We start from the raw sequence: 14327 nt of genomic DNA on the forward strand, positions 1-14327 counted from the left end.
GGTAAGTTCTGAGATGAAATCTGAAATCCAGAGAAACAATTTAAGAATCTGATGTTGTGATGGCTTCAAGATTTTTTCACTTTTGAATGCAAAATCCCATAGCTTGTGCCACACAAGGAGGATTTGACACCAATTATAAGTTGTAAGTGGTTTCATCATCAATCTGTAAACAAATGGGGTCAAGATCTGATGAGAGTTATGCATATTTAACAATATTTCACTCCATTTGATTGGGTGAAGTGCATCCTTAAATTCCTTGACCATGAAAGCAGTAGCACAAGCTGCTTTGAGGTTGATTACAGGTGGAATCCAGTCGAGAGTTTGACAGGGGTAATATGGGAAGAAACGGACATCGCCCCTCCATTGTAACCATGAATTTTGTACTTTATTCTTGATCCAATCAGAAGGAGTATTTGTGCTTTCAATTTTGACATTTCCTAGTGGCTGCATCACAGAAGAAGTTGAGTGAGAAAACATTGGGTTATTGGTTGGAGGAAAATTTTGAATGAGCCCCAGTTGTTTTAGAAGGTTTGTGTGCCGCGATAAATACATGCCACGTGGAGCCCACAACACTCCCTGCTCTTGCAATGGTTTGTGAAAATTGTGAGTGGGAGGTGCAACTTGGTCTTGATGAGAAACTGGTTCCACCAACATTGTTAATTCAGTGCTTGGGTAATGTGATTCACCTTGTTCTCCATGGGTTGGAAATGTATCAAACCCCTTTGGAATTTCACAAGCTTCCTCATCTTCATTGATATTACCTGGATACCTGGAGGAATGCAGTTCAAATAGATTTAAAAGTTGAGGAGAATTTCTTTCCCAATCCATCTGTTCTGGAATAAGTGATTCAGTCAAGCCAGATCCCCTCTTGAAATTTGAGCCAATGGTCCTTTTCAAACTACCTGCTTCTTGTTGCTTGTGTGAGGAAAATATGGTGCTTTCACTGGAGGATAATTGTTTGAGGGCACCCAACAGAAGCAGAGCCCAGATATGTAGTCTTCTCTTCATGATAAATTTTCTACAGATAAAAATCGGAATTTTTTCTGGCCACAGACAGACTGCACTGGAATGATAGTGAAAGAGATTTGCTAATTATGTGTGATAAAAATCAACATAGACAGTCAGCTCCAGAATATCAAGGTTGGGGGAGCAGGTAACAGGCCAAGAATACAGGAAGTCAAACTTCAAACCAGTTTACTTGAAACTCAAAGTGGTTGAGCAACCCTAATGATGGGGATCACTATTCTAAACATATTACGTGTTTTGTGGTTGAGGAACATTTTCAAGGAAACTGCAGTACTAGTATGAAAATGAAACACAGGCTTAATGCTAATTGTAACTGTGGCAAGACTTGTCACAGCTTGCACAAATTTAAAAAAACAGTACTAAAGATGTGGTGAGACAATTCTCCATGAATCTGCTAGAAATGAGTGTCAGAATCATTATTCTTCTTTACAGAGATAATCAGGAGGCTGTTATGGTCTTTTCTGTGGAGAGGAAGATGGGGTCTGGGGTCTGTGGTTCTAAGGGTTCTGGATCCAAGATGGTAGATTGCAGGATGAGGGATAGGCTTGGATATCAAGGCTCTCCAACCTTGAGCATGGTCCGTGACATGTACGTGTAGTATATGTACATGTGTGCTGCAGAGCCCATGCTACATCTCATAACAGAGGCCAAGAAAACAATACTAAGTAATTGGGTCACGGTTGCTTATCTAATCTTTGGTGATTAGTTTTTCAAACCTGCAAGGAGTGCAGGGCTTCAAAAATGTTCCCATCAATAGGGGGTTTCAAACATGGTGCAGGTACCAGTTCAGGAACCCCAATTCAGGAAAACAAAGTTTATGCAAAATGAATTTTCAAATTATTTCTGTATGTTTTTTGGGTAAAATTGGGTGGGTGTGTTGCAGGTGCCCTGATTTTGTGAATTGGGGGTTCCTGAAACAGGACCTGCACCATGTTTGAAACCCCCTAATCTTGGAAAGGATTGTGAAATTTTTAAATTTCAGGAATATCTTTTAGATGGAAGTTTTTCATTGGAAGTACTCGAACCAGGCACGCAGGAGAGTACTGAAGTCCATGAGCGCTAGGGGAACAAACTGGTTGACGGCAGACCAGAGGACCAAGCACTGTTGCGGGTCTGTGCGGCTGCCAGAAGACGAGAGCAAGTGGGAGGTATATGGAGCGGACTTCAGTCAAGCAGGATCCACTCCAGTCACGTTTCTCACACCCATCCTTTTAGTTTTTATCCCTCACACATCAAGCAAAGATAAAAACAAATTTTTCCTTTTAAAAACCATCCCACCCGCCCAACTTTTTAACCGTTGAGGGGGAGGGGAAAACATTCTATCAGGTGAGGTATTTGCCTTGCTTACCCTCCTCAATTTATATTATCAAACAGAATTAAAACATGCGCTGTACACTTGTAGCCCTCAATTGAACCGGGGAAAGATTGGTTTCAATTTCCTCCCTAGACTCGGTTGAACTGAGAAGTAAATCAGAAGATTTCATTCCTATTCACCCTAGGAAAGGTTTGAGAACCTAAACAGAATCATAGCATCTTAATTGGTTCAGTTTATTCTCACCTTTCTGACACGAGTACTAGAAGGTAGTACCTCACAGGCGGAATGGATTGCAAAGGGGGATACTTGAAGACTGAGACTAAGCACATCAACTAATTTGGCCAAAGAAGGGGGAATATATAATATATGATTTATTTCCTGGAAGAACACATGGAATCTTGAAAAAATAAGAAATAGAAAGCAATGAATCAGAAGAATTTACCTGGTGTGATGAGGAATCATTATCTAACTATGTAGTAATTTGAATTTGATTAAAATCAAAACTTTGAATTTAAATATATGATGAGATTTTTTGTGGATTGTGTGCCAGCTTGCAACATAGCTTCTACCTGATATGGTGGTCAAGTTGTGAGAATTTTTGAAGAAAATATTTTTGAATCTCTTGAGGAAAAAACTTTCCAAAAGATGGTTTATAAGGATGAATGTGTGCTAAGATGTTGTCAAATTCTTTAACAAAAGTAACTCCCCTCTCACCCATTTTTGGATATTGATCAAAGCTGTTATGGTATATTCTGTGGAGAGGAAGATGGAGTTTGGAGTCTGAGGTTCTTGGGGTTCTTGATCCAAGATGGTAGATTGCAGGATGAGGAGCAGTCCAGGATCTCCAGGCTCTCAAACCTTGAGAGTGCCGCCTGTGACATGTATGTGTAAGCTATGTACAGCCATGTTAGAAAAGCTTGCTTTTGGGCTGCTGATTTCTGCCTCAAAGCCTGTATGCTCCTGTATGTCAGGAATGCCATCAGAAGAAAAAACCTATCTTCTTTGTTTTCCACTTTGGGGCCTCGAGGGCCCCACCATTGGATTCCTGGAGCAATTTTACTTCGATCTGGCCCTTCGCCGCCCCTGCCTCCCTCGCCCCTTGCCCGGCCCGGCACCCATGTCAAGCAAAGCCGGCTGCCCAAACGGGTTTTGTCTGCCTGTACAGTGAATACAGGCCTGTGGCTGAAATGCTGAAATCGTTTCAGTGAAGCTGTACAGGCCTGTGGCTGGATTGCTGAAATCAGGCCTGTGGCTGAAATGCTGAAATTGTTTCAGCCACACAAGCCGGCAAGCTTTTCTAACATGGCTGTACATGGAGTCCTGCGCTGCGGGGCCCACCTCAGACCCCAGAATCCATCTTCCTCTCCACAGAATAGACCATAACATATTGCAGGATCTACTTCACAGATACAAAGATTAAGAACCCAACAGACCAACAGAAACCAGATCACTCCACCTCCAAAACCTTGAAAATACTGACTCCAAAACCTTGACTCCGCTCTTAGAAACCTTGAATATCCCGCTCCAACATCACACCCAACTCTTGGCCCTAGCTATACAATTGATGCTTCCAAAGCCGCCAAACTCCGACAACAGCACAAGCCAGCCATTGGGTGGAGTATACACAACTCCCAATGAGTGACCCAGCGGCCAGCGCAGACATGGAGTGCAAGCGGACTTATGGGCTCCTCTCCATGCCCACTCTGTTCCGTTCATCAAGTGGAGCACACACATCCCTTGATGACCACTCTGGTCATCCAGAGGATCAAGCACTCCCCTCAATGACCAGTCCGTTCCAGTCATTGAGAGGAGCAAACACTGCCCTTCCAGAGGCCCCTGGATGATTGGGTCCGTGCCGGGCGTTGAGAAGGGTATAACATACTACTCCACTCAATACCGTCTTTTCTTTGGTCATCGAGATGCATTCAAGATGACTGGTTGCTTTGGTCATTGAGATGCATTCAAGATGACCAGTTGCTTATGGTCATTGGGAGGAGTGAACACTCCCCTCAATGACCGGTTTGTTCTGGTTATTGGGATATCGATGACCGGAGCAAAGAGTGGAGTGCTCACTTCTCTCAATGACCGGAGCGAAGCTGGTCATTTGTTGGCCGGCCAGCATCATTGAAATGCAACTCTGGTGTCAGGCGTCAGAGTTCTTCGGTTAAAAATTTATGGACCAGTCCAGCAAAAATGAAAGCAGTCGTACTAGGACTCGTTCAGCTCGCCGTGTTCAGAAGGATATTGCAATCCTTTCATTTCTCTTTGGCTTTGGCTTTGGGTTCCTGGTTGGGATTTCTTACGAGTCGAAATACTCGCACAGCTCATTCCGTTTAATTGACCATGATGGCGGGCTGATGGCAAGGTAACCGCCCAGCCTGCCTTGAGGCGCCGTAAACCGACCGAGGACGTGTCAGGCCAACTTGCCAAGCTTGCCCGACGCGCCTGGAAGCCCAGTGAGATTCCTAAAAAACCGTTGCATCGCCGAGTTCAACTCATGCTTGTGGGAAGTTTTCTCCGAGAGGTCGACCGGCTTTTACTCGACAACATTTACCCCGCACCAAGCTGGCCTCAGCTGGCCTCAGTCTGCCTCAGTCCAAAAAGAAGGATTTGCCAACGCCATGCCAGTTAAACTTTTGGCTGAAGGTGTGGTCATTATGTATCCCGAAGTTACATAGTCCAGTGATGTGCTTTGGGGTTGTATTTAAGAGGCCTATTTGTCTCAGTAAGTTGAGGATTCCCCAGAATCAGCTTCTCCTTTCGATACATACCTACCACTACTATTTACTTCCACCGACTGCTTGACTGAGAGTCATCCTGAGGACCCCTCTTACCAATACACCTTTCATTTGAGCCGAGCTCGTTTATCTCATTCATTGTCCCCCAAGAACCAACACTCTACTTTCTTACTACTCAGATCACCTTGATTTTATTTTGGGCGAGAAACATTCTTCAATTATTCACACCTCTTCACCTGCCACCCTTCATTTCAAACCAGCCTTTCACCTTCAAAAACCACCTATCCTCCCTTATTGAAAATAAAACCAGAAAAATAACCTCACAGCAAACACACACTTCGTAAATCAGAATAGAGTTAGCAGAGATGCATTCCAAGTCTCTTTCTATCTCATTCTTGACGCTTGTCTCGATTACGAATGCGCTCTCACTTCCCATGGACCAGGAATACCAGTCCGGCACTCCACCGACCGACTTGAATCCAGAGATATTGCAAACAATGGACGGGCCAATGAAGAAGTCTGACTACTTTCCCAGCGGCAAGTTTATGTCTGGAAAAGGTCCCAAATCAGAGCTGGTTTCGGAGCAGCTTGTCGCCGAGTCCGGTCGTTCCGCGATCGACAAGAGCTCGAAGGATGCCGGTTATAGTCTTCCGAGCGATTCTTACCAAAGCGAAAACTTCAATCAAGCTCCCAAGATTCCCTCTGCCCCTGGTCAATTGAATCATCCCGGAAACCCTTACAGCCCAACATTCCTGCCATTTCCCAGTTATGGCCAGAATGGTCTTCCAGCAGGCACGAATTTCGAAGGGAACCCACCAGGCGGACACCCTCCAATGTTCCACGAGCGACCTTCAGCCTCACAACCTACTGCGACTAGGCCCAGAAAGCCACATCAAAACCCTCCTCCCGGAGGTTTGCAAATTGACGAGAATCCCGCACAAGACCTTCCGGATCGTGAAGACAATACGGGAGAATCAAAGGGAATAAACAAAGTCGGTCTAATTATCTAACCATCCAAACTTATGAACTCCGGCAGAAAATAACTAATCATACCTTCTTGATATTTGAATCTCCAAATTAGTTACCGAAACGCAGGGTCTCATCAAATACACTTATTGGCCGAGAGACAAAACAGGGCGTGCGAGCGGTCCTTGACTTGCACACCGCCTTGGAGCGCAGACAAGATGATAACGAGTTGGCGAATGGTCTCAATGATAGCGATGATGACCCGTTTAGCGATTTTTTCTTTCCAACAGCATCTGATGGCGAGCCGGGAGATGTGGAATTAGCCAACCCGGATATCCCAACGGGAACAGGGGTTAGTATCACACTCATAGATTCATTTTCTTCATTTAATCTCGCGTTTGATCTCAGCTATGAACTGACGGTCATCTCAAATAGCTGAAGCGTCGAAATTCGATTGAAAACTCAAGCCATGGCCTTCGCCGCCGTCACAATGGTGAGGATCACTCCATGAAAGGTCTGAAGGACATGACAAAGCAGGCAGGTGGTGGAAGCCAAGGTGGTCACGTCAAACAAACCGAGAACATCCCAAGTGAGAATGCCGGTGATCAAGCTGAGAAAGGCCCTGCCAGAAAGATGGAATCGGAAGATCCGACAACCACAGAGACAAGCCAACAAGGGATCCCCACTGAAAACCCTGGCATGCCTTCTGCCACAAACAATCTTAACACTAATCTATCGAACAGCCAGGTCGAGGGACTTTCCATACCCGATCCGATGGGAAAACCTCAGACCCACCCTTCTAGCTTTCCGCCACAGTCCCAGACGCAACGATTTTCTCCAGAAGACCAAGAAAGCGGGATAAGAACTTCGATAGGATCCCCCGTAATCGACCTGGATGCCCAAACCGGCCAAGAGGGACTACAGTCACAGTTTATGGGAGGGAAATCCGATTCTCTTAGCCCCAAAGGTTCAAACGGACTCAATATTGGTCCTACCGAGGGGTCTCCTTTCGACATGGGAGCGGATTCCAGAAACGTGGACGGCGAGTCGATAACTGCAGAGATGGAAGATGCTTCCGGCGATGGCGAGGGAGATGACGAGGAAGAGAATCCTGAAGAAGGGCAGGAAGGAGAAGCTGATCAATCACCAGGGCCGCTCATGGCCAGCCTCGGTGCAAAGCCTGCTCCATCCTCAGAAAACGTGGGTTCTCCTAACACGCTGTCATCAGATGAAGTTGAATTGGCCTTAAATTGACTCTTTCATTCGTTACAGGCTAGCCTTGAGCTTCCATCCGCCGGTCTGCCCACTCAGAGAGATTTCATGGCCATGGGCCACCCCTTTTAAACTGCAGCACATCCGTTGGCCTTGGACCCCTAAAAACATGATATTTAACCAGAGCTACATGACAATTCTACTTCTTTTATAACATTGCTTACTTTCCAGTTGGTTTTTGATACGCGATCATATATATTTGTCGGCATGCAACTCATTATTTGCAGGCAGAATTTGCATATCCACCTTGTTGCTTTTCTTTTTTTTGCATATTTAAATTATTCAAACACATTAAGGACATCTTAACTCTTATGGCTTGAAAATTGGCCAAAACCTGAAAATATCTACTATGTGAAACGTCACCCCTTGTACATCCTTGAACAAATGATGAACCGATAAATTCTGACGTTGGTGTTGCTCAATTTTTGATCTTTCACTGAGTGCAGGCATTCTTTATTTGAGAAGACAAAAAACCACACACCAAAGCTGGTCGCACTCATTGATTCTGAATTTTTCAAGATGGAAAAAGGATTCTTCTATAGGCATACGGACTTCCTTTGTACACTTCAAAAAGTGCTTTGCGCGCTCTGGGGGTTGGCAACTCGAAGTCGCAACCCCCAGTGAGAGTGCGCGGTTCTGGAAATTTCCTCGCTCAATACATGTTGAAAAACATGAATTTTCAAGTTTTCTTGCAGTTAGCCAGCAGAGGTGGTTACTCTTGGCCTCCCTGAGTTTTCCTGGCATTCCAGAAGCGCGCACTGGGGTGCCGGGTTGCCGACCCCACAGTTCGCGATTCGAGCGCGAAGCACGTTTCTCAGTGCGCGGAGTGAGCCCGTAAACAAACTAGATCAATCAGACCATCTTGATGCATATCAGGTTTGCCTAAATCGGCCCCTATCAACAGAATAGTTATCAAATGGATTGCTTTGCGGTGTAGATTTCACTTTTATTGATCTCTCTGTTTCAGTTTAAAGTGTTGGAAAATCATGTTTTGTTAGTACTGCTTGATGCTTCTGGGGGTGAAGCTGAAGTTATTTTGTTCCTCCGCTCTGTTTTTTCCGCGTGAAGGCTTCCAGGGTTGACTTTGAACAAAATTAAATAAGTACCTCGAGACTTCAGGCCCCGTCAGGAGGGACCCATATGCCACTTTGATTCTTTTTTCACCGAGTTATGTTCACAGCTAGTAAACAAGTGTGTGTTTATAGGGCTTTTAACATCCTCTGAGAGAAACCTACTGAAAAAACCATCCACCAAATGTGCACACAAGCTGCGAAATGAAACAGTCAAGCTAACAACTGCTTGTAGATCCAGTGGTTTGGGGATTTTTGTGGAATTTCTGTGGGTGGCAGGATTTTCATGAACCACCTCAAGTCCCTTTGGTTAGATAAGAAAAATCAGGCCTGCCAGTGCAACCCAAGCTGTTTTATCCCAAAACAAACTTAAGGGGGAATTGTCAAGCTTCAAAAACCCCTCCCACCAAAGCTCCAATTTTTGGCTCCGAAAAGGGGCGATAGCACGCAAGTCGTTCCTGCCGAGGGCTGTCAGAGGCTCGCTTCGCGTTACACACACCCGCCGTCCAAGGGACTTTGTTATGTTCGGTTTTTGAACCTTTTCATGTTTATATGGGCCCCAATTGGTTCAATACTCCAGACTGGGACGGTGTGCGAGTTGTGCCCTTCCCGATTCTGGCGCGAAGTGTGAGGATGGTTTGCCAGCACGTTTCCGCAGTGACTGAGCAGTCGCTCGCCTCGTGACGCGCCCGGCCTCGCAATATGTAAGCTCGACCAAGGGGGCCCTCACATAACACACTCCACCAGCTCCCCCGATCAACTCAAACGATACCGAAACTGAACATCTGAACAGTAGTATTCCGCCTTGATCCGATTGCAGTTCGACACAAGGCATCGTACGATAAACGACACGCGTGATGGCTGATGTTAAGCTGAACGTAGCGTTATTCTACAGAAGGCTTAATGTCTTGATCAAGTCTTGGAAGGTCAGCAGTGATTCTTTATTGCCCCCTCACGCGAGCATCCTTTTCACTTTTTCAGCCTTGGCTTATCTCCAACACTCATTCATCGCGCTGTTCTCGTTCGATGTTTTGCCAGGATGCTAATGAGCCTGATGTGGAAAAACTACAATCCACCGGAGGAATTATATTGGTCGCCGGAAACACCGATGAATCTAACCCCTACAAGAAAACGGGAGCATTACAGACGTTTCTCCTGGGATACGAATTTCCATCTACCCTGACTTTCATCACACACGATTCAGTCACATTTCTTTGCTCCGAGAGCAAAGCGAAAATTCTCGCACCTCTTGCAAAACCCCCCAGCGATGCACTCGGTCCAGACGAAAACCTAGATATCGATGTCAAAGTTATCGTCAAGCCGAAGGACTCGGCAGGATCAACTTCGGCAATGGAAACTGTACTCTCCTCTATGGAAGAAGTCGTCTCAAAAGACCAAAAAATTGGTCGCTTACTCAAAGACAAGTACACCGGGAAGTTTGTGGTAAGACCCAAAAACTTTCTCTTTTGTACCGTTGTTACTGATCACGTGCCCTTGTGCTTTGACACAGGACGAATGGAATGCATTTTTGAAAAGCAAAGGGAAGGAGGCTTTGGTTGAGGAAGCTGCAGATATTTCTCCCGGGGTCTCCGTCATCTTGGCCACCAAAGACGCACAAGAAAGAGTCAATCCGATTTGCACCTTTCCTGTCCCGATCGTTCCGGATCTTGCTCACTCTTTTACAAATTGTGTTTTTTTGTTTCAGGAATATACAGAAGTCGCTTGTCAGATGGCCCATAAGCTAATGTCGGTTTTATGCAATCAAATGACCAACTTGATAGAGACCGAAAAAAAAATGTATGCCCCGGAAGACCAATTTTTGCTCGCAAATCTTGTCTTAATCTTAGTCAGCTCCCGACTAACGTCGTTCGATACTCACTTGCAGAACGCATGAAAAACTCGGAGATCTGATTGAGGGCAAGCTCGAAGATGCTAGCGTATGGAAAGGAGCCAAATATGCCCCCGATGTAAGCTGCAAATCGAGCAAAAGGGTTTCCTTCCTCACTTTCTCACTACATTCCACCTTTCTGAGTGCTTCTCCTCTTTTAGTTTGATAACACGTACGCAGATTTATGTTACACACCCATCATTCAATCGGGTGGCGAATATGACTTGCGCACGTCGGCCCAATCTTCCACGGAGAGACTCAAAGACACAGGGATCATTCTAGCGAGCTTGGGCGTCCGATATAAATCGTATTGTTCCAATGTATCTCGTACTATAATGATTGATCCACATCCAGTGAGCTTATTGGGTTATCCCACCATGCAAGTATTATCAACTAACCGATGATCGAACATGCCTGTAGACTCAAGAAGTCAACTACAAATATTTGCTTGAATTGCAAAAATTTGCCCTTGAAGCAATGAAGGAAGGCGTGGCCGCCAAAGACTTTTTCAGCATCGTCAAGTCCAAGGTAGCAGCGGACCGAGCCGAACTTGAGTTGTGCTTGCCCAAGAGCTTCGGCTTCAGTGTAAGTCGTTGCTGATCTCTCATCGTTGACAAACCTTGCCTCCTAACCTAACCGACTTTCGATATCATCCTCCTTATTTACCATGTTTGCCATTCTTAGCTTGGAATAGAGTTTAGAGATTCGTTTTTGACCTTGACCCCGAAGTGCTCTAGATTCTTGAAAGAAAATATGATTTTCTCCTTGACCCTCTCCTTTGCCGACATTGAAGATCCGTTCGACAGTAGCAAAACTTACTCACTACAACTAATCGATACCGTGCGAGTCGGAAAGGAAGCATCTACTATCTTATGCGATGGACTGAAAGAGCTTTCTCACATCGCTTTCTTCTTCAATGATAAGCCATCCAAGTCGAAGAATGGTAAACCTCAGAACGCCGGCAAATCTACCGCAGTCTCGCCAAGCAAGAAGAGCACTTCTCCAAGAAAAGGCGGTGCGGCCGTTGTAACGACATCCCGAAAAGGTCGACTTCGAAACGATGGCAAGGAAGTTGATAATGAGGCAACTGCAAAGCGCAAAATCCACCAAAAGGAATTGGCCGAACGAAGACAAGAAGAAGGACTGAGCAAGTATGCTGAAGATGATGGCACTGGGAAGGGTTCTGAAGTGAAACAGTGGAAACGGTTTGAAAGTTTTCCTAGAGAGCGGGATCTTCCTAGCGCGGTCGCTAGCCTTCGAGTAAGCACACTCGTATATCTAATATCATACGTATGAACCTTGTCTGACTTTTGGTTCACCCCCAGATCATCGTGGATACCAATAAACGGAGCTTCATCTTGCCCATTAACGGCTTTGCCGTACCTTTCCACATCAACACATTGAAAAATGTTGTGAAGCAAGAGGAAGGTGACTACACTGTCCTTCGATTCATGCTTGTTGCACCAGGCCAAATCACCGGCAAAAAAGAAGATACGCCATTCGAGGACCCCAATGCAACTTTCATTCGAGGATTAACCTATCGCAGTACTGATAACGACCACATGGCCGAGGTTTACAAAAAAGTTACTGACTTGAAGAAAGCAGTCTTGAAGCGAGAGAAAGATCAAGCCGAAAAGGCAGACGTGGTCGATCAAGATCAGCTTATTGAAATCAAACATCGACGACCAATAAAAATGCTGGATATTTCCGTCCGTCCTTCGTTTGATGGTAAAAGACAAGCCGGAGATGTGGAGATTCACTCGAATGGTATCCGCTATCAATCTACTCTTCGCTCGGACCATCGAATTGGTGAGTCTGACCGAACTCTCGCGCTCAGTAGCCTCTTTTTTTTCTTCCTCGACGTCCTGATCCTAACGTTTGCTTTTTCTATCTACACCAGACATCTTGTTCAACAACATCAAACACATTTTCTTCCAACCTTGCGATCACGAGCTGATCGTGATATTGCATATCCACTTCAAGTCGCCCATTTTCATTGGCAAAAAGAAAACAAAAGATATTCAGTTCTTCCGTGAAGCTTCAGAGGCCACGTTCGATGAAACTGGAAATCGAAAACGCAGAAGGCAGAACAATGGTGGCGATGAGGACGAAACTGAAGCTGAGCAAGAGGAGCGAAGGAAGCGAAATGAACTCAACAAGCATTTCAAATCATTTGCTGATAAGATTGCGGATGCTTCAGACGGTCGATTGGAAGTCGATATGCCATTCCGAGAGTTGGGCTTCCAAGGCGTACCATTCCGATCGAGCGTCTTGCTTCAACCCACAACCGAATGCCTTGTTCACTTGGTCGAGCCACCGTTTTTGGTCGTAACATTGACTGAAGTCGAGGTTGCTCACTTGGAGCGAATTCAGTATGGACTCAAGAACTTTGATTTGGTATTCGTGTTTAAAGACTTCACCAGAACCCCGATCCACATGTCAGCCTTTCCTTCCTGTTTATCATTTGATCTTCATCTCCTTCCTCGTTTTTACCCGCAGAAAAACTCATAATTTGGATTGAATTTACAATCCCACACTTGACTTTATACAGTAATACCATCCCGAGTGGACAGATCGAAAATGTTAAGGAGTGGATTGATTCATGTGATATCCCATTTTCGGAAGGGCCTGTGAACCTGAACTGGACAGCCATTATGAAAACCGTAACAGATGATGTAGGTCAAAATCCCTCCAGTTGATTTTAAGGCGCTGTGAAAGTTTAGCTCAACCCTAGCCTTCGCGTTCCAGACCTACGAATTCTTCAAAGAGGGGGGGTGGAGCTTCTTGAACTCTCAATCCGACGATGAGGACGAGGATGGCAATTCCGATGATGAAGACGTGAGCCCTTTCTTCGAAGCTGTTGTGAGATTTGAGTCAAACCCCACAAGGCTAACGTCAACCCCCTACCCTCCCAGTCCGCATTTGAAGTATCAGATGACATTTATGAGTCATCAAGTGACGATTCTGATTCTGCATCCGATTTCGATGAGAGTGCATCTGACTCTGGTGGCTCGTCAGGCTCTGCGGAAGGGACTGAGTCCGGCTCAGAAGCATTGGATTGGTCTGATCAAGAAAAACGAGCAGCCCGAGCCGACCAAAACAAAAAGAAGGGAGCGGCCGAGTCCTCATCCAAAAACAAGAAGGGTAAAAAAGGGAGAGATCCTTCCGATGATGATGATTCCGATGTATCTATCGATAGTGAAGAGGAAGCTAAAAAACAAAAGAAGAAAAAAGCTCCGGCGCGGAAACGTTAATTTTCTTGTTTCTGCACCAAATTCTGGTTTCTAATTCACTCGAAGGAGCTGCAACCACGAGTGTACCTTTCAGTTGATGTAATTTCACTCGTCTTGAGTTGTTCATACGCCATTGCTTGTCGCTCTTGTTCTCAAGAACTAAATGTTGAATTGGTTGGTTTGCTGAGCATTAACATTTGTGACAATGCAAGTAAGATAAATTAACTTCGCCGAACGCGGTCCCAAAAATACAGTGAAAGGGATCGCTTCAAATATCGATCTGACTAGCCGAAGTTGTCTCCCACTACACCCTCTACGCATTGCATCCAGAATCATTCGCCACTGAAAGAGTTAACAGCTGTCGACAAGCTGATTCCTTCGAACTTCGGAGGAATGCATCGCTTGTGATATCTCTTGAGCCATTCTCACGTTTGGCATCTTGTTCACCAGTATTAAACAAAGGTTGCCCAGGCCACAAGTTTCAACCAAGCCGAAGTTGTTGAAAATCAACCCCAGCGGCATTGCTTGGTGGTTGATGACTGCATGAAGCCGGGAAACAAAATGAACAGCAATTACAGTCAAACAGTCTGACAGTTATCAACTGTGGACCATTGCTCTTCACCGTGTTTTCTCTGTTGAGAAAACTGCTTCTTAAGCGGCGCGACGAAGTTTGCGGGAGGTTAAAATCGAAGTCTCCCCGGTAACAAGTGTTGAACAATCATGTAGCCAAAAGACGGTAACAAGTGTTGAACAATCATGTAGCCAAAAGACGGTAACAAGTGTTGAACAATCATGTAGCCAAAAGAATGCTTTCTTGCA

The 14327-nt window shown here is 45.3% G+C and overlaps 2 protein-coding genes across 2 annotated transcripts; both read left to right on the forward strand.

Annotated features, from left to right (window-relative positions):
* Nucleotides 1-5444: 5444 nt before the first annotated feature.
* On the forward strand, nucleotides 5445-7299 carry PtA15_16A172 (uncharacterized protein; the record flags this gene model as incomplete). The annotated part of the gene is made up of 3 exons (XM_053163836.1): nucleotides 5445-6071; nucleotides 6161-6397; nucleotides 6481-7299. The coding sequence occupies 3 exons, from the start codon at nucleotides 5445-5447 to the stop codon at nucleotides 7297-7299; spliced, it is 1683 nt and encodes a 560-aa protein (XP_053027821.1).
* A 1945-nt stretch (nucleotides 7300-9244) lies between these two features.
* PtA15_16A173 (uncharacterized protein) lies at nucleotides 9245-13529 on the forward strand (the record flags this gene model as incomplete). Its single annotated transcript, XM_053163837.1, has 13 exons — nucleotides 9245-9313; nucleotides 9426-9830; nucleotides 9898-10011; nucleotides 10093-10184; nucleotides 10273-10354; nucleotides 10437-10628; nucleotides 10696-10860; nucleotides 10960-11535; nucleotides 11601-12084; nucleotides 12176-12713; nucleotides 12827-12950; nucleotides 13024-13113; nucleotides 13191-13529. The coding sequence occupies 13 exons, from the start codon at nucleotides 9245-9247 to the stop codon at nucleotides 13527-13529; spliced, it is 3270 nt and encodes a 1089-aa protein (XP_053027822.1).
* Between the last annotated feature and the right edge of the window lie 798 nt (nucleotides 13530-14327).

Source organism: Puccinia triticina, chromosome 16A (genome assembly GCF_026914185.1).
Source record: "Puccinia triticina chromosome 16A, complete sequence".
Taxonomy (NCBI): Eukaryota; Fungi; Basidiomycota; class Pucciniomycetes; order Pucciniales; family Pucciniaceae; genus Puccinia; species Puccinia triticina.